The sequence below is a fragment of the Lipotes vexillifer genome, unplaced genomic scaffold, assembly GCF_000442215.2.
Source record: "Lipotes vexillifer unplaced genomic scaffold, Lipotes_vexillifer_v1.1 scaffold717, whole genome shotgun sequence".
NCBI lineage: Eukaryota > Metazoa > Chordata > Mammalia > Artiodactyla > Lipotidae > Lipotes > Lipotes vexillifer.
In genome coordinates this window covers 2,699,468-2,723,829 of record NW_006798707.1, presented here as the reverse complement: position 1 = coordinate 2,723,829, position 24,362 = coordinate 2,699,468, and the positions used below count along the sequence as shown (strand labels likewise).

At 38.5% G+C, this 24,362-nt stretch overlaps 2 protein-coding genes and 1 non-coding gene across 3 annotated transcripts in view; 1 reads left to right on the top strand and 2 right to left on the bottom strand.

Annotated features, from left to right (window-relative positions):
• The first annotated feature begins 414 nt into the window (after nt 1-414).
• On the top strand, nt 415-18,496 carry TRMT61B (tRNA methyltransferase 61B). The gene is given in 7 exon segments (XM_007470872.1): nt 415-1,131; nt 5,521-5,623; nt 8,611-8,801; nt 16,557-16,648; nt 17,353-17,579; nt 18,296-18,373; nt 18,453-18,496. Coding segments are annotated over 7 exon segments (1,446 nt in total). The 5' UTR covers nt 415-420.
• On the bottom strand, nt 3,448-3,520 carry TRNAG-UCC (transfer RNA glycine (anticodon UCC)). Its single transcript has one exon. It is a non-coding gene; the product is annotated as a tRNA-Gly (tRNA).
• A 42-nt stretch (nt 18,497-18,538) lies between the features above and the next one.
• The window catches only part of SPDYA (speedy/RINGO cell cycle regulator family member A), a 36,026-nt gene continuing 30,202 nt past the window's right edge, over nt 18,539-24,362 (bottom strand). Inside the window, exon 7 of the mRNA XM_007470871.1 lies at nt 18,539-18,850. Within this exon, the coding sequence (XP_007470933.1) occupies nt 18,762-18,850 (89 nt within the window). The 3' untranslated portion in view covers nt 18,539-18,761. The remainder of the gene's footprint in view (nt 18,851-24,362) is intronic.

Below are 24,362 nucleotides of genomic sequence, written 5' to 3'. Positions count from 1 at the left end.
TGGTGACCGACTGACGTTCCTCCTCCTGATTACCAGCGAGCTAACTAACCCTGGTACAGGACTTCAGCTTAGACAACGCTTTGACAGGCTGTGTCTCTCTTAATCCTCTTGTCCCCGGACGAGGCTGGTGGAGATTTGTCAGCAGTAAATTGTTTACTCTGCACACATTCCAAAGAGGAAAATGGGCCCCTGCGCGGGAAAGAGGCCCGCTCCCGGGACAGCTACTCAGCGACTACCTCACGGAACCCCGGGCTGCCAACTCGGCCGCTGCGCCCCTTCTCGGGACGCAGGCGCTGTAGCAGAGCTCTTCCGGCGAAATAGCTGTCCGTCCCCCAGGCAGCTGCGTCAATGCTGCGCGCAGCGAGAGGCGGAGCCTCGGCCCTGCGACAGTCGCCTGCGATTGCGCCTGCGCGGGTCGTCATGCTGTCAACCAGGCCCCTGGGTCTGGTCTTGCTACCGCTGAGCCGTCTCCGGAGGTGGCCAGGGTTCGGGACCTTTCCATTCCTGCGCTGCCTTGGGCAAAAGCCCTTCGAGAGAGCCCGGTTATCGTGTTGCAAATTCTCGTCTAGAGACGCGCGAGATGAAGGAGAGCGCGAGGCGGCACAGAGGAAAGCCCCAGACGCAGAGTCGCCTCCATCTCTCCCTCCGCTCGTCCGGGGACTTGGGACCAGATGTCTTTCGTCACTGGAAAGCCTCAGACTACCGACACCGCGAAAGGAGTCACCCCCTCGAGAGCGCGAGGGCTCGAGTGAAGACCAGGGCCAGTCGGGTCCCGCACACCAGGGATCCGGGGGTCCCTCACTGCCCGCCTTGGCCCAGTCTGCCACCAAGGATGACGATCTTCACGTCTCCTCTTCCTGGTCAACTACCCGAGAGGTGCCTTTTCGGGCTGGGGAGCTGATTTTAGCTGAGACTGGGAAGAGAGAAACACAATTTAAAAAATTATTTAGGTTGAGCAATGCCGGACACTTAAATAGTACCTGGGGGGCAGTCCCGTTCAGCGACATCGTGGGGAAGTTCCCCGGCCAGATACTGACGAGTTCCTCTGGTAAGCACTTCATGCTGAGGAGGCCAGCATTGGAAGATTATATATTACTGATGGAAAGAGGGCCTGCCATAACATGTCCTAAGGTAATGCGATGGGAGTTAGGTTCATTTGGTTCCACCAAGAGCAAAACGGATGCAGTACTACAGACCTGATTAGTGTACTTAAAGCACATTTCAGCACGTTTCAAGTTTTTATTGTTCTCACTTTTTTTTTAACCAATGGCTATGACTTTTACATATTTTATGATTACTAATTTTAGGAAGAAATAGCCAGATTTTAATTTTAACTTGGGAGCCTCGATTCTCTGATCTGTAAAGTGATTTACTATATAGAGTGATGTGGACTCACTAGGCAATAAGAATGTGTATTTATTCCCCATAATTCTTAAGTTTGCGAGTTCAGCATTCAAGAGAACGTTGAACTCTTAGGGACAATTTTTTAGTACCACTGTGGCGATATTTTAAGCATCATATTTAATCAGGCATGTTATTAGAGGTATATTTTGTCAACAATAGATATCTCACTATGCTTTTAAAAAAAGATATATATATATATATATATATATATATATATCTGAGTCACTTTGCTCTACAGCAGTAATTAATAAAACATTGTAATTCACCTGCTGGCCTCTCCCGTTGCGGAGCACAGGCTCCGGACGCGCAGGCTCAGCTGCCATGGCTCACGGGCCTAGCCGCTCCGCGGCATGTGGGATCTTCCCGGACTGGGGCACGAACCGTGTCCCTGCATCGGCAGGCAGACTCTCAACCACTGCGCCACCAGGGAAGCCCTAAATATATTTTAAATTTTATTTTATTTATTTTATTTTTGGCTGCGTTTGGTCTTTGCTGCACACGGGCTTTCTCTAGTTGTGGAGAGTGGGGGCTACTCTTCGTCGTGGTGCGCGGACTTCTCATTGCGGTGGCTTCTCGTTGCGGAACACGGGGTCTAGCAGTTGTGTCACGCGGGCTTAGTAGTTGTGGCGCATGGGCTTAGTTGCTCCGCGGCATGTGGGATCTTCCCGGACCAAGGCTCGAACCCGTGTCCCTTGCATTGGCAGGCGGATTCTTAACCACTGCGCCGCTAGGGAAGCCCTCACTATGCTTTTCCCATTAGAAAAAAATTTTTTATATGAAAACAGCTAAAATTAGACACTAAACATAAAAGGAATATTATTTATAAGTAAATTACCTACCTAGTTCCTTGTTACAATCTTACGCTAATCATCCATTGCTAGTGGTTTATTTTAATCATCAGTCACAGTCACTGACCTTGAGCAGAATGTTCCTTTGTAACAACTCCTCCTCCTAGTCCTAGATGAGGAATCATTCATTATTTCTTTAGTAAATACTCGCCTACCTTATATATTCAGGGCACTATTTTAGGGAGGTGAAGTGGTGAACCACAGTCCTTGCTCTCAACATAGACCTTATGTCCTAGAGGAGGTGACAAGGAACAAACAAGTAAATGAGACAATTCGATAATTTCAGGTAGTGCTAAGTGCCATGAAGACAAGTAGATTAACAATAACATTGTGTTGGGTAACCTGGGGGAGGAGAATACTTTATGTCAGGTGGTTAGAGAAGGTCTCTGAGGAGGTACATTTGATAAACTAATTAAGGAAGAGCCAGCCTTGCAAAGATCTAGGAGCAGAGTGCTTGCAAAAGGAAGAGTATTGCAGAGTTCTTGCTATAGACTGAGTGGGTTAGGTGAGGGAGAGAATGGTATGAGACATGCTGTGGTTGGAGATATGAGTATTTTATTCCATGTGCATTGGGTGACTGTTGGAAGGTTCTAAGTAGGAATCCAGTCTATATATATATATTTAAAAATAAATTTATTTTATTTATTTTCGGCTGCTTTGCATCTTCACTGCTGCACGCGGGCTTTCTCTGGTTACAACGAGCGGGGGCTACTCTTCGTTGCACTGCAAGGGCTTCTCATTGCCGCGGCTTCTCTTGTTCTGGAGCACGGGCTCTAGGCGCGCGGGCTCTAGAGCGCAGGCTCAGTAGTTGTGGCGCATGGGCTTAGTTGCTCTGCAGCATGTGGGATCTTCCGGGACCAGGGCTCGAACCCACGTCCCCTGCATTGGCAGGAGAATTCTTAACCACTGCGCCACCAGGGAAGTCCCTCCACTGACTTTCAAAAGCTGGTCTCCTCCGTAGAATTATGTAGTTTTATCTTAATATTAAAAGTTGGTCTGAGGGAGCAATTTTGAATAAACTTCCTAACAGTTACATGTAAAGTGTGAACATTTCACAGGGGTCAATATCAAGCACTTTTAGGTTTGGAGTAGAAGTATAAATGGCAACACTCCCTAAATTTTTATTTTTATTTTATTTTAATTAATTAATTAATTTATTTATTTAGGCCACACCCTGTGGCTTGCGGGATTTTAGTTCCCCGACCAGGGTTTGAACCTGGGACCATGGCAGTGGAAGTGCCAAGTCCTAACCACTGGACCGCCAGGGAATTCCCAACACTCCCTAAATTTTTAAATTAATCTTTTCTGCTGATTTTCATGTTTGGAATACTTATATAAGAACCATTGGAGAGTAGGAATTGTTGCTACTTAAGACTAAAGTGCAGCCCAGTTATTAAAACCTTCTGCTAAGGATTAGGTTTATATTGTTGAATTAGTTAGGAAAGAGATTAAAATTCCTGCCAAGGAAAAAGTCTGAAAAGATTGTTTGAAAGCCTAGAGTTTTAAAATGTATAGAAAACTCAATAGTAGAGTGATATTTCATAACTTCAGAGGAGTCTTCCAGTAGCTTCAAATCCCTTTTGGAAAGAGGCAAGGAAATGAATAAATGCTATTCCCACCCCAGTTTTGGACTGAAATCGCTAGGATGTGTAAAGTGGGCTCCAACCTCATTCCATGGAGACCAGGTAACCTGAATGGCAGAAAGCAAAAGTTAAAGTGTGCTAAAGTTTTTTTTTGTATTTTATTTTATAATTCTAGTCTTATATGAAAGAGCCAAGGAAATAGAACTGCCTTCTCCAGGGCATTTCACTGAAATGGCTACTGGAGCTGCCTCCCACTCCTGTGTGAAGTTATCTGTGCCCCCTCCCACCTCTACTCCCACGTGCCTGGCAGATGGGAGAGGATATGTACGTCTGAAAGACTGAATTTGTTAATGAAACTTTTTGACTAATACACTTTAAGAATTATGTGTCTAAGTATCATTTGGTTCAAGCCTTAGTCCATCATTTCAGAAAATACATTTTGGCTTTTAATTAGATAACTGTACCTGTTAAATAGTTTCTTATGCATCCAAACCTATATTTAATACACAACTTTGTTGTGACTCAACAGAGGATCCTAGAAAACCTCCTGTTTCTTTTAGAATTTTCACAGCAGCTTTTGTCAGAGAAGGAAAAGATAGTAAAACCTTACCAGATGTGCTGCTTATTAGCGACTTCAAAAGGTTTGTTATTGGGGGGGATGTTGAAATAAATGCTAACATTTAAAATTTTCTCTCTCTATAGCATTTGTAATATATAGTGAAATGATCAACAGCGTGGTTAGGAGATGTTTGGGAGTACAACATCAGTTCTACCCCTGACTTGCCCACTTGATTCCTGGCTGTGTGACTTTGGGCAAATTACTTTTTTGATTTCTCATCCTTATAATGGGATGGTGATACTTTTCTCATATTATTATTCTGATTAAACAAGATAATGTTTGAAAGCAGTTTGCATAGTTAACAGAAGCCTGGCACCTGGTGAAGTTTCAATAAACAGCTATTACTACTATCGTCCATGATATTCCTGTTAACAAAACAATTCTTTAGTTATAAAGTTTGGCAAATGAGTCCTCCTGTCTATTCCTGGTATCCTAATTCTAAATGAGCATTCATCATTTCATGCAGAGATTATGTAATAACTTCCTAACTGGTCTTTATACCTCTAATTTTTTTCTATTCTAGTACATCCTATATTCGTCTCACAGATTAATCTTTATAAAATGCCATTAATATTACCTCAGTGACATGCCCCAGTTACTTACCAGTTACTTACCATGCCCCAGTTACTTACTTACCAGGTTAAGTTCAGATGCGTTAGCATAGATTCAGGTCTCTCCTTACTGCACCTCCTGAGATGGGCAAACTGTGTTTATTACTCTACCTCTTTTTTGTTTAAAACTGTTTCCACTTTATGACTGTTTCCTTAAATTCTCTATGTCTTTAAGGTAGGGCAGTCTGCTGATTTCTCCTTTCTCTGAACTCCTATTCTTACTTATTTTCTGTAATTTCAATATTATACTGAAGTGCTTCTGTATTTGCTACCTGATTCTTGCATCTCTCATTTCATCAAGTAAAATATAAACTTTTGGTAGGCAGGGCCAGAGTTTAATTCTTTTTTTTTTTTTTTCACTTCTTTTCTCCAAGTCCAACATAGTGTTTGTAAGCCTAGGTGCTTAGTACATATTTATTGATCACAGAGTCACCCATGCTGTATTTCAATCATAGGATATGAATATGATACTGTTGATGATGAATATCCACCCAGGTGATACTGTTTTGGAAGCTGGCTCGGGCTCTGGTGGAATGAGCTTGTTTTTATCCAAAACAGGTAAGAGATTGGGATAAATGAGTTGAATTTAGATGACAAAGAAAACATTCAATCTGTTCATAATAACGGGAAGTTAAATAGATACAGATGTTTCAGAAAATATTCACATAACTTTGTGATAGAGAGCATTCTCCTTGAAATCAAATGTAAGCAACTGTTTTTCTTTCCATTTTGTACATTTATTCAAGTCATTCTCTGTCTAACCCTCTCTCTGTTTGCTTTCTGTTGCTCCCTCCACGCTTTTTTTTAACTAAATTTTTTTTAGAACATAACATAGCTACAGAAAAGTACACAGATCATAAGTGTATACCTCACTGAATTTTTATATCGTGACCACACTCACGTAGTTATTACCCAGATCAAGACAGGGAATGTTATTGTACCACCGAAACCTCCTCAAATCCCTTCTCAGTCCTTATCCTACCCAAAGGTAGAAGGTAGCCACCACTCTGACTTTTATCACCATTGATTAGTTTTGCCTGTTTTGAATCTTACGTAAAAGGAATCCTGTAGTATTGTACTCTTTTGAATCTGGTTGCTTTCATTCAACATTCTGTTTGTGAGATTCAGCCATTGCATGTAGCGATGGTTATTTCATTTTAGTTGCCATTTTTGTAAGTAAAGCACAGTTTATCCATTCTGCTGTTGATGGGTATTTGAGTTGAACATTGTGAATAGTGCTTCTCTGAACATTCTTGTACTTGTCTTTTGTGCACACATGTACATGTTTTTGTTGATAATAGTGCCAAGTGAATACTCAGTATGAGAGAATATAGAAGGAGGAGGGCTGTCAGCTGCCGGAGAAGAGTCATATACTATCGGGGCAAAGAATTATTTTTGCTGTTCATGAATAAATTAATACGTAATATAGAACTATTAAGCTAAAGCTAGATCATGAAGAATTTTCCTTTCTTTAAGAAAGTCTTTAAATATTGTCAGTTGGTAAAAGTACTGCTTGAAGGTAGCACCTAATCAAAACTCAAGAGGTATATAGTAAACATAAATATCTGTTCATGTTCCCACCACTTGATTTCTGGTTACTGTTATTGTAGTTGATTATTGCTCCCTTTGACCACTTAATTCCTCTGATTGTCAGCATTGCTTTGGCTTGTTTGGCTGCCTCTGCAGTGTTCCCTTTCTCACCTAATAATAGACAGCATTCTCTTTTGGTAGATTTTTTTTTTAATCATTCATGTTGGTTTTATTAATGCATTCTTTTTTAGCTAATAAACATTGTTAGAGCAGTTGTAGGTGTATGTGGGTAGATTTTATAAAGATTACAGATAGACATATACTGAATTAAACTTAAACCTTTTGTTTTTTGACCTAATGTCATCACATACAAACATAATCCAATTTATACTGGGTCAGGAAATTCATTTTGGGCTCCTCACATCTTTTATTGGACTCTTTTCTGTGCATAGTTAAAGGCAGCCATTTCTTCACAATCTGTGACAGATTCCTAAATGCATTTGACAAAGTGAATTTATAAAAAATTTGTGAAACAAGAGGAATGTTTGTATTTCTAATATCTATAGTGTTGGAGGAATATCATGACATAAATAATCCCAAACTATGAGTGATCAAGAAATTATTGCTGTTTACTTTCAGGATAAATTTATTTTCACCATAATTTTCTAAGTGTTTAGCTTGTGCTACTATTAACATTAATTTTTATCCCTTGAGAACATGATGACTTACAGCTGGACTTACATTTTAAAGAGACATGCTGCAATTTAAACTCTTCATTTTAACTATAGACTGATTGATCTGGGACAGCCTCCAAATGGTATCAAATCACCTCACATAGAGGTGGGTAGAAAATTAATTGCCGTAAGTTAAAATGTAGTAGTTTTCTGTGAAACTGCAGTATTACTGTGATAAATAGTTTGAAAGTTTTTCAGACACACACAAAAATACAAGTGTTGGGGCTTCCCTGATGGTGCAGTGGCTGAGAATCCGCCTGCCAATGCAGGGGACATGGGTTCGAGCCCTGGTCTGGGAAGATCCCACATGCCACGGAGCTACGAAGTCTGTGTGCCACAACTACTGAGCCTGTGCTCTAGAACCTGCGAGCCACAACTACTGAGCCCACATGCCACAACTACTGAAGCCCATGCACCTAGAGCCCATGCTCTGGAACAAGAGAAGCCCGAGCACCGCAACGAAGACCCAACACAGCCAAAAAATAAATAAATTAAAAAAACAAACAAACGAGTATCTTTTAAGTATCTGGAAGGCCTAGCTTCATCCATAGCAAAAGACATGCAGATTAAAACTACAATGATAAACTATATGCAATTTTTAGATTGACACAGGTAAAAAGTTTGATAACTCTTTGTTGGAGAGAATATGGAGAAATAGGCACTCTAATACATTGTTGGTCGAGTGTAAATTGGTATCATTGTTTTTTTGGAGGACAATTTGGTAATAATTTTCAAAATAAAAATATTCACATATCCCTTGAGTCAGCAGTTCCATTTTTAGGACTTTATCCTATAGATATACTGGCTCATGTGTACAAAGATTTAGGCAAAATAATTTTTATTGCAATATTGTTTGTTATAGCATAAGACTAGAAACAAGCTAAATGTTCATCAGTAGGTGACTGGTTAAATAAACTGTGGCATAGTCATACAAAGGAACATAGTAGATCATTAATCACTGAAATGGCATTGGTAAATAAGAAGGAAGGTACAGGACAGTATATATGATAGGTAACAACGTGTGTTAAAAACAGAGAAAGATACTTGCACACTTGTACTATAGGCAGCGACTTTCTCAGGAAGGGTAAATAACTATGGTGGAATGATTGTCTCTGATGAGGGAGATTGATTGGGTATTTGGGATAGGGTAGAGACTTTTGTAACCTTGAACTATTTGAATTATTTTTTCACATCCATGTAATATCTTTGCAAAATAAAATTTTGACATTCTTTATGTACTGATTAATACTGTGTAATGTCATAATTTTTTTTTTAATTAAGTTGGATCACAAGGACGAGTCATAAGTTTTGAAATTAGAAAAGACCACCATGAACTGGCTAAGAAGAATTACAAACACTGGCGTGATTCATGGAAAATGAGTCACGTAGAAGAGTGGCCAGACAACGTGGATTTTATTCATAAGGATATTTTAAGAGCAACTGAAGACATAAAATCTTTAACATTTGATGCGGTAAGTTTTCTAAAGTAGTCCTATGATATTACCTAATACTGAGTACAAAGAAAACAAGGACCATGCTTCTTTTATATGGAAAAGGATCTTCCTTCATTATTTGCCCCATTTCTATCTCTAAGAGTGGGAGGAATATTTTCCTTTAATATCATGGTGGGATTTAGAGCAGAGAGATATACTGAATTAGGCGCCAAAGTTGTTAATAAATGTGGGGTAATGATGAAATACTAGGAGGAGTAGTTGAGCATCATGAACTTCAACGTTTCTAGGATAAAGGAATAATTTGGAAGCAGCATTGGGAGCATACTGAGCCCCGCACCTGACCTCATATTGTGAGATTTGGGGGAATAAATAGCCTTCAGTTTTGAGGGAAGAGGCAAGAGGCATCTTCAGACAGTTAAAGTAGGATGTAGAGGAGTGTCAATTAAAGATGTTGAGGATAGAGGCATATTTATTGTGAACAAAGCTCCAGAAAGTGGAGTGGAGGGATTTGTGAGGAGAGGGAGGAGTGGGAGGTTGAGTTAGGGCAGGAGAAGCAGAGTAGTATGAAGACAAAAGGATAGATGACGAGAGAATGCCATTTTAAGCTGTGACCAGTGATGGTGGAGATATGGGCCATAGTACTATTAGATGACCTCAGAGTTTCACAATTCTAGTTTAAGTTGCCTTATCCTTGATGATGCCATTATCAGTTCATGACTTGACACTATGGACTGAGGTCTGGGTAAGAAGTCTTCTTTGCTTTTCTTTCATTTTTTTTTAATAAATTTATTTATTTTATGTTGTTTATTTTTGGCTGTGTTGGGTCTTTGTTGCTGCACACGGGCTTTCTCTAGTTGCAGCGAGCAGGGGCTACTCTTCATTGCGTTGCACGTGCTTCTCATTGTGGTGGCTTCTCTTGTTGCGGAGCATGGGCTCTGGGTGTGTGGGCTTCAGTAGTTGTAGCACATGAGCTCAGTAGTTGTGGCTTACGGGCTCTAGAGCGCAGGCTCAGTAGCTGTGGCGCATGGGCTTAGTTGCTCCGCAGCATGTGGGATCTTCTGGAATAGCGCTCGAACCCGTGTCCCCTACATTGGCAGGTGGATTCTTAACCACTGTGCCACCAGGGAAGTCCCTTCTTCACTTTTCTTAATTGGCTATTGGAAACTTAGATTATTTTAGGAACTTTATAAGAGAAACTAGGTGAGAAATGAAGTAAAGTTCAAAGAGGTGATTTTTATCAGGACTGGTTCCTATCTCTGATATAACTAAAGCCAATAGCTACAGTGGCACAGCTTCCTGGACACAAGGACCACCGTTTTTTTTTTTTTTCTCATCCTTGTTTGGCTTGCATATTATATAGCTCAATAAGGGCAGAAAGAGGACTTGTTCTACTTTGGCCATCCATAGGAATGTCACAGATACGTGGGAGTTTAATTGGTCATCAGAATTTTGCTTGATGAGCATGAAACACAACAAAGGGTTTTAACAGTATTGTTACAACCTTGTGGAAACCTGCTGAAACATCCATCCCTGTTCCAAAGGAAAGAATACTCCTTACTAGATTTTTTCAATTGAGTCTCTCTTGAATAATAGTGTCAGATGAATACTCAGAGCATATAGAAGGAGGAGAGCTGTCAACTTCTGGGGAAGAGTCATATACTATTGGGGCAGAGAATTATAGTTGGTGTTCATAAATAAATTACTCATAATATAGAATTATTAAGTTAAAGCTAGATCATGAAGAATTTTCCTTTCTTTAAAAAAGTCTCTAAAAATTGTCAGTTGGTGAAAGTCCTGCTTGAGGGTAGCACTTGACCAAAACTCAAGAGGTGTATAGTAAACATAAATATCTTTGGGGGAAAGGATGTTTATTTATTTATTTTGTTGAAGTATAGTTGATTTACAATGTTGTGTTATTTTCTGGTGTACAGCAAAGTGATTCAGTTGTACATATATATACATATTCTTTTTCATATTCCTTTCCATTGTGGTTTATTACAGGATATTGAATATAGTTCATACAGTAGGACCTCATTCATCTATTGATATTTTATATATAGTAGTTTGTATCTGTTAATCCCAAATTCTTACTTCATCCCTCCCCCACCCCCTTTCCCCTTTGGTAACCAGAAGTTTATTTTCTATGTCTATGAGTCTGTTTCCGTTTCATAAATAAGTTCATTTGTGCTGTATTTTAGATTCCACTTATAAGTGATATCATACGGTATTTATCTTTCTCTTTCTGACTTACTTCACTTAGTATGATAATCTCTAGGTCCATCCATGTTGCTGCAAATGGCATTATTTCATTCTTTTTTATGGCTGCGTAGTATTCCATTGTGTATATGTACCACATCTTCTTTATCCATTCATCTATCAGTGGACATTTAGGTTGCTTCCATATCTCGGCTGTTGTAAATAGTGCTGCTGTGAATATGGGGGTGCATGTATCTTTTTGAATGGCAACTCTACTTTTAGTTTTTTAAGGAACCTCCATACTAGTAAACATAAATTTCTATGCATGTTCCCACCACTTGATTTCTGGTTATTGTTATCCTAGTTGATTATTGCTTCCTTGACTACTTAATTCCTCTCCTAGCTGCCATCTCACCTCCTGGGCCTTCACACTTCCAATCCATTCTCCTCATCTTTAGACTAATCTAGTTCTCATACTGTCACTCTCCTGCTGAGAAACCAATTAGGAACTTTTCATTCAAAGATTTATGGTGTCCTTCAGAATCTGATCTCAACCTTCCTTTCTTTAGCTTTTTTATATAACCTGCCTATACTCCTGCCATCTCAAATGAGGTAGGTGAATAAAAAAGGTGTTAAACCACAAAGACAAAGAGAACAGAACAAGAAAAAAATGGCTAATAAAAGATTTTAAACAAATTTTAATACATTTTGTAAACAACCTAACCATCAAAAGAGGAATGGACATGGTGGAATACTAACAATGGTATTATTTAACATAGTGAAATAAAGGTACTGTATCTACATCAATAAATCTCCCTGAGAAAACCATAATTCAAAAAGACACATATGTCCCAATGTTCAATGCAGCACTATTTACAATAGCCAGGACATGGAAACAACCTAAATGTCCATTGACAGATGAATGGATAAAGAAGATGTGGTACATATATACAATAGAACATTACTCATCCATAAAAAGGAACAAAATTGGGTCACTTGTAGAGATGTGGATGGACCTAGAGTTTGTCACACAGAGTGAAGTAAGTCAGAAAGAGAAAAACAAATATCGTATATTAATGCATATATGTAGAATCTAGAAAAATAGTACAGATGAACCTATTTCCAGGGCAGGAATAGAAATGCAGATGTAGAGAACAGACGTGTGGACATGGGGGGAAAGGGGAGGGTGGGATGAATTGGGAGATTAGATTTGACATAGATACACTACAATGTGTAAGATAGCTAGTGAGAACCTGCGGTATAGCACAGGGAGCTCAGCTCAGTATTCTGTGATGACCTAGATGGGTGGGATGGGTGGGGGATGGGAGGGAGGTCCAAGAGGGAGGGGATATATGTATACATATAGCTGATTCACTTCATTGTACAGCAGAAACTAACACAACATTGTAAAGCAATTATACTCCAATAAAAAAAAATCTCATAGAACTTAGTGAAAAACAAATTATTCAAGAATAAGTATGGAATGGCTACATATATGTAAAAATTTAAAAACAGTACCATGTATTATTTGTAGCTATATACATATGTTGTAGAAGCATAAAATTATTTGGCAACATTACCAACTTCAGGGCAATGATTATCTCTGAGGAGAGAAAAGGAGGGAGTGAATAGAGGGAAGTAAGTTTTGGAGTTTATTCATCCTGGTTCACTTAGGCTCCATAATAGCCAATATGATCTTGGGTAAATTACTTAATCTTTCTGTGCCTCAGTCACCTCATGTATTAAACAAGAATAGTAATCAATAATAATACCTATTTCATAGTGTTGTTGAGGATTAAATTAGGTGTTTCTGTAAAGTGCATAGAACAGTACCTGATATATAGTAAGCATTAAATTAATATTAGCTATGATTTCCATCATTATTAGTTTTCTCCGTTTCCCTTTTCTCTACCTGTTTGTTTATTTTTTTTAATTAATTAATTAATTTATTTGGCTGCATTGGATCATTGCTGCGCGCAGGCTCTCTCTAGTTGCGGCGAGTGGGGGCTACTGTTCGTTGGAGTGTGCGGGCTTCTCACTGCAGTGGCTTCGCTTGTTGTGGAGTACAGGCTCTAGGCGTGTGGGCTTCAGTAGTTGTGGCACACGGGCTTAGTAGTTGTGGCTTGCGGGCTCTAGAGTGCAGGCTCAGTAGTTGTGGTGCATGGGCGTAGTTGCTCCACGGCATGTGGGATCTTCCCGGACCAGGGCTCGAACCCATGTCCCCTGCATTGGCAGGCGGATTCTTAACCACTGCACCACCAGGGAAGTCCCTACCTGTTTAAATTCTACTCTTCCTTCAAAGCTTAGATAAAAGGTTGTCTCCTCCATGGAATATACCTTAATCATCTAAGTGGAGGATTATCATCTTTCTCTGAATTACTGAACCACTTTCTTGATTCAACAAATATGTATTAGAGACCTGCTGTGTGCCGTGTACTATGCTAAGACAAAAATGAATCATACATTTAAAGGAGGTTTCGATATAGAAGAAAAGGTAGACATATAAACATTTATTAGAAAGACTCAGAAGCATGAAACATTATGGCTGTAGAATTGGGTCTAATGAGCAGATGAAGATGCAAATACAGTCATGAGGGACTAGATAATGAAGAACACTTGTGTGTATATCAAGTTAGGACATGTGGACATTATCTTTTAGATAATGGAAAACTATTGATGAGTTCTTAAGTAGGGGAGTAGAATGTCCAGATTCCTGTTTCAGAATAATTCTGGTGAAAGAATGGAATTTACATAGTCTATGTAGAAAGCTATTGTAATGTTTCAACAAGATATGATGAGGTCCTGACCTAAAGCATTAGCAGTAGGATGAATTTGAGAAATACTAAGAGGTAGATTTGTAGGACTGGGTAATTTTAATCCAAATAAAAGCATCAAAACCCCACAGATTCTCAAAAAAGAATTCAAGGTAAAGAAATAGTGACTGTAAGTTCCTGATTTGAGTGGCTAATGAATGGTAATGTTGTGAGCTGAGCCATGGAGCTTTGGATTGGCAGGCTTCTTGGTAGTATTATTTTTGGTCCTTGTTGATAATATACTAAAACTACAGTCACAGAAACCAATTTATGTCCACACCGTTGACCCTTTGATTAATCATTGAGATCTTTACTTGGATATATAATAGGCATCTTTTTTTTTAAGTATTTATTTATTTATTCATTCATTTATTTATGGCTGCATTGGGTCCCTTTTGCTGCACGTGGACTTTCCCCAGCTGTGGCGAGTGGGGGCCACTCCTTGCTGCGGTGCGTGGGCCTCCCATCACGGTGGCTTCTCCCATTACGGAGACGGGCTCCAGGTGCGTGGGCCTCAGCAGCTGTGGAGAGCAGGCTTAGTTGCTCCCAGCAGCTGTGGTGCATGGGTTTCAGTAGTTGTGGCTCACGGGCTTAGTTGCTCTGCGGCATGTGGGATCCTCCCGGACCAGGGATTGAACCCGTGTCCCCTGCACTGGCAGGCGGATTCTCAACCACTGTGCCCCCAGGGAAGCCCTAATAGACATCTTAAACTTGTGTCCAAATCTTGAATTCTCGAATATTTCTCCCCAAGCTTATTCTTCCCGTTGTCTTCAATTATTTTCCTCAATAGTAAATGACATCTCCATTCTTTCAGTAGCTTAGGATGAAAACACTGGATTCATTCTCACTTCTTTCTCTCACATCTGACAGCCAATTCTAATTCTAATTGGCTCTGTGTTCTCATCACATCCAATGCTATTTGCTATTGCAAGTCACCATCATCTTTCCTTGCCCAAGTCAGAATGTACTTAATGCCACTGAATTGTACACTTGAAATGGCAACTTTTATGTTATGTTTATCACATTCAAAAAAGTTTAAAAAGTCAGACCATGTCTCAAACTCTCCAGTGACTTTTCTCTTCCTGAGTAAAGTTAAAGTCTGTAAGATTCTGCATAATCTGTCCCTCCCCATCCCCACCACATCCCCACCATCTGAGAGCTCTTCTCTTACCACTTTCCCCCTTTTGTCTCCACTGCAGCGACTGTGGCCTTCTCGGACTCACCAAGTATCCTACAGCCTCAGAGCATTTGTATTTGCTGTTCTCTGCATCTGGAGCACACTTCCCCCCTTAGTTTCCACAGGGTAACCTTAATCATTTTCTTTAGGTATTGTCACTGACCAGCCTATGTATAAAATAGTACTTCCTTCCCCTGCCCTGTCATTCTATCCTTCATGTCCTCCTTTATAATCCTGTAGTTCTTCATGTCACTCATTACCCTCTGAATTACATATTTATTAGATTTTTGTTTACTGCCTATTCCTTAATTAGAATATAAGTTCCTATGAAACAAAATAGAATATAAGCTCCCATTATATTTTTACCACTTAGCAAAATACTTGGCACATGGTAGATACTCAGTAAATATTTGGTGAATAAATTAATAATGAATGATGACCCATTATTAACTGTTTTTTTAAAACACATAAACAGAATAATTTCTAATTTAGTAAATATAATGATGTGCCAACTACATTTGATTTCTAGAGCTATCAGTAAGTCACTTTATTTTCTATTTGAATGTATTTTTGTTTTCAGTGAATTTTTTTGTAATTTCATTTACTCTGCATTCATTCAACATCTTTTGAGTACAGCCCTGTATTCTGCAACTGAATGAAGAGTAAAGAAATAAGGGACATGATTCTTGAATTTTAGAATCTCTAAAATTAATATTCAAAACTTTTGAACATAAAAATACATATTTGAGATAATATGAATTTCTATTGCCAAAAGCTGAAGTAAAGCATTGAAACTTTACATATACAGTTGACCTTTGTTTTTTTTGTTTGTTTTTTGGCGGTACGCGGGCCTCTCACTGTTGTGGCCTCTCCCGTTGCGGAGCACAGGCTCCAGACGCGCAGGCTCAGCGGCCGTGGCTCACAGGCCCAGACACTCCGCGGCATGTGGGATCTTCCCAGACCAGGGCACGAGTGTCCCCTGCGTCAGCAGGCGGACTCTCAACCACTGCGCCACCAGGGAAGCCCACAGTTGACCTTTGAACAACATGGGGTTTAGGGGCACCACTCCTACGTGCAGTCAAAAATCTGAGTATAACTTATAGTCGGCCATCCCTATCCATGGTTCCAACATATCCAGGGTTCCACATCTTCAGATTCAACCAACCGCAGATTGTGTAGTACTGTAGTGTTTACTATTGAAAAAAATCCTTGCATTAAGCGGACCCGCGCAGTTCAAACCCATGTTGTTCAAGGGGCAACTGTGTGTGTGTGTGTGTGTGTGTGTGTGTGTGTGTATCTAGGTATGTGTATAAAATATAGCTACAGATTCCTGTATTATCAATATTGCCAAGTACAAGACATGCCATTACAATTTTTAGGTAGTCAAGTACTATGACAAATTGTATAATTATAAGTATGCCTTTTTGAGAGGGGTAAAACGACAGTCATTAGTATTACATTCTAAAAAATGAAATACTTTAACTGGGTAATTGCTTTCCCAAAGTGTATCATTTCACCTCAATAAGAAAAGAAAACACATGCTTTATTTAAACAAAACTCAGTCTGATTGTCTTTCCCCCACTACAGGTAGCTTTGGATATGTTGAATCCTCAAGTTGCTTTGCCTGTTTTATACCCAAATCTTAAACAGGGTGGTGTATGTGCTGTGTATCTAGCAAAGTGAGTAATGTGACTTTTTGGTAATGTTATTTTAAACACAGTTTTGTTTTAAGTACTAGGCTAAAGTGTTCATTTTGTAACTGAGTTAAGTGTATATGTTATCTCGTAAAACTGTTATGAAGGGCTTCCCTGGTGGCACAGTGGTTAAGAATCTGCCTCCCAATGCAAGGGACATGGGTTCAAGCCCTGATCTGGGAAGATCTCACATGCTGTGGAGCAACTAAGTCCATGTGCCACAACAAGAGAAGCCACCACAATGAGAAGCCCATGCACTGCAACGAAGAGTAGCCCCCTCTCGCCACAACTAGAGAAAGCCTGCGCACAGCAATGAACACCCCATGCAGCCCAAAATAAATAAAATTTTTAAAAAGTCAAAAAAAAACCTGTTATGAAACAGCATATGTCCCAAATTCAGTTATATTGCTGTTTAAATCATCCTTTACATAAATGGTAATATAAGATGAATATTTCTTCTGACAATTTAGAAGAAAAGTTTTTAAAAGTGTAATGTGAACAATGATGTTATAGTCTCTTTATTGTTTTTACTTAGTATTCTCCTCTTATGTGCCCTAACTTGCATTTTTACATTTTTTCCCTTTTGATTTAAGCATACCATTTAAATTGGGGTAAGAGGTAAAGTGAACTTAAATATAAATTTATTGTTGTAGTAGAAATTTAAACTATATTTTTCACTTTTTTGAAAGCATCACACAGGTTATTGAACTTTTAGATGGAATTCGCATCCGTGAACTTGCCCTCTCATGTGAAAAGATAAGTGAAGTTATTGTCAGAGATTGGTTGGTTTGCCTTGCAAAACAGAAAAATGGAATTTTACCTCAAAAAGTGGAACCTAAAATCAACAGAGATTTACAATTACATTCTCAAAAGAAAATTAGAATTGAAGGTGAGATGTTTCAAGAAGATGACCATGGTGAGCTTCAGTTTTATTTTATGCATGTGTTTGCAGTAATAAATGGAGAATACATTCCTGAATGTTTTGGGCAATACATTATAAAAATATTTCTCAGGGATTTATTATGTTTTTCCTATAGAAATTGAAATGTGGTATTTATTCTGTTAAATTAAAATCTTTTAAGAGACAGAATCATGACTTTTCCTGCCTTTTATGTAAAACTCTGATACTTTTGAAGAACTGAACTTCTTATAATATTCATATTTTACTTGTGACAAGGGGATTGGCTTATGAAATACTTTAAATATACTAAAGAATGTTGTAAATTTAGATCAGTGATTATCATTGAAGGGAAAGAATTTAATAGGACCCGATATGCAAATAGCTAATATTCCAAAAAGCAACTTCTAGGAATTTTTCAAAGAACTAAATTTAGGTCCTTGTTGTATGTACACATTACTTAGGCCATAAACAAGTTTTCAGACATCCATTGATTTATGATATGAGCTTATCCATTTGGTTATAAAACCATATATAGGTTTATCATGTCATCCTTGACAAGTTGTTTCTGTAAGATAACTGTCAGAATAGCTCCAAGACAAATGCTAAAAACAAAAAAAGTCTGAGAGAAAAAAACTTACAGGAAAAGGACAATAATTTGTTTTTTAACAGTTTTGTGAACAAATTATAAAATATTTTTTGTAGCTTACAATACATATTTCGTTCTATAACAGAAGAATCACATTCTGATTTTCCCTATGGATCATTTCCCTATATTGCTAGACCTATACACTGGCAAGCTGGTCATACAGGTAAGTTTTTCATGCTATATTATATGGTGTTTTCTTCTCATAATTGCAATGACCTTACCTTTTCCTCCCTTCAAATTAGCTTTTCTTGTCAAGTTGAGGAAGTGCAAACCATAACTTAACTGAGTACCTCAGATGACAACTGATTTGAAGATGTGAAGAAAAATATCAAAATAGAACTTTGTATTGCAAATCACTACTTTCATAGATTGGTATTCTTAGCTACTTCTATGATTTGTATAACTTTTACATGTAATTTTGAAAAGTAACAAAAGCTAGAGAAAGATTTGTAACATTTCGAAACTGCTTAAATGTCCCATTTTGACACTTGTCTTGCAGTTAGTTTGACATTTTGTAGTTAATGATTCCAAGTTTGTTTAGTTGAGCCGTCTCATTCTTCATTTCCTGTAAACCACTCCATAGATTTGTCTTCCATCATGAAATTAGTTTTCTTTTCTTTGTTTGATTGATGGTCATTGGCTACCAAAATAAAATATGCATTTTGAGATAAATTTTAGGTATCTGTGTATTTTAAGTACATATTTTAATGGCTTGTATGTGTCTTAAAAAATAACAAATCTGGGCTATAGTAAATAATAGGGGGAAAACTGATAAGAATAACTATCTTAAAAATTGTAACAAAAGATGTAGCAATTCTTTTTTTTTTTTTTGCGGTACACGGGCCTCACTGTTGTGGCCTCTCCCGTTGTGGAGCACAGGCTCCGGACGCGCAGGCTCAGCGGTCATGGCTCATGGCCGAGCCGCTCTGCAGCATGTGGGGGATCTTCCTGGACCGGGGCACGAACCCGTGTCCCCTGCATCGGTAGGCGGACTCCCAGCCACTGCGCCACCAGGGAAGCCCAGATGTAGCAATTCTTGAATCTCTTATCTTTCTCAGAATCATTTTAACAGTTTGAAAGAACATCAGAATTATTCTGTTATATAAATCAAATGTTTGGGGAGTTCCCTGGTGGTCCAGTTGTTAGGACTCGGCGCTTTCACTGCTGTGGCCCAGGTTCAATCCCTGGTCGGAGAACTAAGATCCTGCAAGCTGCACAGCGCAGCCAAAAATAATGTTTGGAGAGATACACTTTTTATACATATGAATTAATTAGGACTAGGGCTTATTATTATTCATAGGCACTATGAATAATGTTATTTACCATGTGCCTTACATTTACCATGTGCCTTGCATTGTTTTAAGAACGTTATATCTTTTCATTTAATATGTGTAGCTCATCCTTAAGATTATCCATATTTTACAGATAAACATAAGCTTATAGTTATTATTTAAATATAGATGTTTTATAGGTTTTGGAGTAGTAGTGCCTGGGAGGATATATGCTACTTATCCTGTAGGCTAGAACTACTTAAAATAATGTACATATTCTAAATAACATTTTACATATTTGTCGTTCTGTGGAAAAATTTAGTCTAAAATCTCTGCCTTTTTAGACTTTACAGCCTATAGTAGAGATAGACATTAAATAATCACACAAATATAAAACTAAAACTGTTATAAATACTTCAGAGAAGTACAGGATTTAGTAGAGGTTTTGCTCTGATCAGGTAATTACCTGTGCAAGTGTCAGTTGAGCTGAGACCTGAAGGGCAGGTAAGAGTTAACTACAGCAGGGAAAATGAGAACAAAAAAGGCCAGTGATGGGGTTGACTGAAAGATAGGTAGGGGTCAGGCCATGGAGGATCTTGTAGACCTGTTAAGGAGTTTGTCTATCCTAAGAAAAATGGGGTGCTATTGAAAGATTTCATGAAGTAAGTGGTGACATGCTTAGATCTGTGTTTTGGAAAAAAATCACTCTGGTTGCATTTGGAGAACTGATTGAATCATAAGCGGAGTAGTCTTCTGGTACCATTTCTAAATGGTAAGTATCCGAACACTCATACAATAATAATGGCTTTAAAGTTTTCATAACATTTCCAGATCTATAGAAGCTCTGATGTATATTTTTAGATTCCATCATGGAATACTCCCCTTTCTTCTGCCTTTCTATTTAACTACTAGTGAAATTCTGTCCTTCATTTATTGTTTTGAATGCAGGCCCTAATTGTACTTCTTGGAGAAGGGGCTGGCTTAAGAGCAAAGAAAAGTTGTGCCTTCTCCTATTTCATGTAGAATGGCTTCTGTTCAGTACACTATGCTCAGTAGATGCTGAACTGAACAAGAGCTAACAGTGTCCATTCTAATAATGAGTTGAAAACCAAACTATATAAGCCAATAAACATTTACTTATATAGTTAATCAAAGTCCAGCTTAAGCCCTTTATCCATCTCTCCATTGAACACTAAGCATGTTTATAATCTGGCTTGTGGGACAGGTGCCTTCTTCTAAAGTTAGCTTTCTATGTTCATGTCTGGTTGTCATTTACCATAATATAAACTCCTAGAGATTTGTGAGTGGTTCACAACTGTCTTCCCAGTAACTTCCAGAGGCCCTGACTTTTCCACCCAGTAAATCAGTAAAAGTTTGCTGATGGCTTGAAGCCTACACTGGGTCAGGTGTTATTTCATCTGTTGACTTGGTTGTTCTAGGGGGAAATTTAAGTATATAGCTCGCAGATTGTGGAAGACTTTGAGTTTGAACTTTATACTTCAAAGTCAGTAGGGAACTTCTGAAGTTTCCATGGTCATGTAAAAGCAGATACTTTTTAAAAGTTAGTCTGTTAGTGGTGTCTGAGTATTTAAAGGAAGGAAAAAACTATTAAATCAGAAATGTCATAGTAATACATAGTATACAACTATGAGGTGATCTGTATTAATATACAACTATGAGGGGTGGAAAAGGGGCAAGTGTAAAAAAATATTGTGAAGGAAGAACCAGATAAGCTGGTGGTTTATTGAATGTAGAGGGAGAGAAGCTATATATATTCAAACTTTCATCTACTGTTCAGGCAAACATCTACTGTTTGCCTTATTTCTCTAGGCAAACAGGATTCAGCCCAGCTCATAAATAACTTCCTTGGAACAGCCTTCACTATGTCTCTCACCCTACAGAATTGATTCTGAAATCTTCTGTGCTCATAAATGTTGACCATATAGTTAGCATTGCCCTTATCACATCATTAATTTATAAGCCCTGATTATGCCTTCGTTAAGGATTTTAAATTGGGATGACTAGAACAGTGGTAATGACAAAAGTAAATAAGGAAGTTCAGAGAAGGATTTATTTCTGAGGAAAAATTATTTGGTTTTAGATGGCATAATGGAATGTCTTGTGCCTGCCTACGTGACCCAGGACTAAGGTTTGGTATACTGCTTTTTTCCCTTGGCTTCACTCTAAAATCTGGGGAGTCCTCAGATAATACATAATAATATGTACCCATGTCTCAGATATACTAGCCTAGGTTAAGACAGCATAAGGTAAAGAGAAACGATATAGTTCAGTAAGTGTAAAAATGTGCTGTCTATTCAGATAGAACTGGGTTCTCATCTTGCTGTTTTACTTTGCAGCTGTGACTTTTCTGAGTTTGTTTCTTCGTCAGTAAAATGAATGTCATAGTGGCATTTCAGGACTTCTTGGAGGCGGGGGTCAGGTGTTAAATGAGACTACCTTTATAAGGTGGCTAGCACGTGACTGGTGATTGTGATGCATGTAAGTTTGTAAAGAATGCCTCATCTGTCTCCCACAACCTTATCAAAATCAACTATTTTATTCTTAGTAAATGTCATAAACATGTTTATGAAAAACTTGTTCGTTGAACGTGTTGTTTTGAGAAAAAAATTTTAAGGCAGAAAAACATGTTTTTAACCTGAAAAGCAAGAAGTTGCTTGCGTTTGAAAGAAGGATGGAAGCATCGATACCAGCTATTGGTAAATTTTATCATAAAAGCCTAAGCAGAGCATCATCTCTTTGTCTCTCTCCTGGAGAATGAATTGAGTTGTCTGTAGCCACAAACCTTAGGTGATTCCAACCACCTTATATGGACTGGAGGAAGAAAGTTTTGCTGGTAGAGGCCATTTACTGGGCATCAAAACAGCTGCTGAGGCAGTTAGAGACCACTGTTCCTGATAATACCATGTTACCCTTAATCCTCTCCACCCCCCGTTAGCCCACTGACTTGTTAAGCCTACTGAGGGAAAATGAATGTAAACGTTTATTGGTCAAGTGTATGTATGACCAATAATTTTTCTTTGTATTGCCTACCCTCTGTCATCCTGAAACAACAGGTTTTACATTTAACCTTGAATTCCCACTCAGAACAAAACACAAATGAGTAAATACTTATTTCTTCCTATATAGGACCTATATATCCTAAACCAGGGTGTCAGGGCTTTCATCCAGGGACAGGAAGAAAGCACAGTTCCATTTACAACTAACCTAAATCAAGTGTCCCACTTTTCATCCAAAATCCCTCAAAGACCTGCTTTCCTTTTTTTTCTCGAAGCAAGCTGACTGGCAGAGCCCCTTACCCGCTGGGTGCACTCTGATTTCCCATTGAAATATCAAAGCCTAAAACATAGGGTGTGACTACTTTTGATATCTAAGGCACTAGTTTGAATAAAATATAAGTGCTTCTGTTCTGCTTTCTTTAAATATGTGTTCAAATTATGGTTGCAATTCTCTCCCAGTTCACTCCATACAACCTTTCATCAGGGACTTTGTTCTTTTTTTTTTGTTTAATTTATATTTTTTATACAGCAGGTTCTTATTAGTCATCAATTTTCTACACATAAATGGATACATGTGAATCCCAATTGCCCAATTCACCCACCACCACCACCACTCCCCTGCGGCTTTCCCCCCTTGGTGTCCATACGTTTGTTCTCTACATCTGTGTCTCAATTTCTGCCCTGCAAACCGGTTCATCTGTACCATTTTTCTAGGTTCCACATATATGCATTAATATACGATATTTGTTTTTCTCTTTCTGACTTACTTCACTCTGTATGACAGTCTCTAGATCCATCCCGGGCACTTAGGTTGTTTCCATCTCCGGGCTATTGTAAATAGAGCTGCAATGAACATTTTGGTACATGACTCTTTCTGAATTCTGGTTTCCTCAGGGTATATACCTAGTAGTGGGATTGCTGGGTCATATGGTAGTTCTATTTGTAGTTTTTTAAGGAACCTCCATACTGTTCTCCATAGTGGCTGAACCAATTCACATTCCCACCAGCAGTGCAAGAGTGTTCCCTTTTCTCCACACCCTCTCCAGCATTTATTGTTTCTAGATTTTTTGATGATGGCCATTCTGACTGGTGTGAGATGATATCTCATTGTAGTTTTGATTTGCATTTCTCTAATGATTAATGATGTTGAGCATTCTTTCATGTGTTTGTTGGCAGTCTGTATATCTTCTTGTCTTCTTTGGAGAAATGTCTATTTAGGTCTTCTGCCCATTTTTGGGTTGGGTTGTTTGTTTAATATTGAGCTGCATGAGCTGTTTATATGTTTTGGAGATTAATCCTTTGTTGATTCGTTTGCAAATGTTTTCTCCCATTCTGAGTGTTGTCTTTTTGTCTTCTTTATGGTTTCCTTTGCTGTGCAAAAGCTTTGAAGTTTCATTAGGTCCCATTTGTTTATTTTTGTTTTCATTTCCATTACTCTAGGAGGTGGATCAAAAAAGATCTTCCTGTGATTTATGTCAGAGTGTTCTTCCTATGTTTTCCTCTAAGAGTTTTATAGTGTCTGGTCTTACATTTATAAGTCTTTAATCCATTTGGAGTTTATGTTTGTGTATGGTGTTAGGTAGTGTTCTAATTTCATTCTTTTACATGTAGCTCTCCAGTTTTCCCACTACGACTTATTGAAGAGGCTGTCTTTTCTCCATTGTATATCCTTGCCTCCTTTGTCATAGAAGTTGACCATATATGTGCGTGGGATTATCTCTGGGCTTTCTATCCTGTTCCATTGATCTATATTTCTGTTATTGTGCCAGTACAATACTGTCTTGATTACTGTAGCTTTGTAGTATAGTCTGAAGTCAGGCAGCCTGATTCCTCCAGCTCCATTTTTCTTTCTCAAGATTGCTTT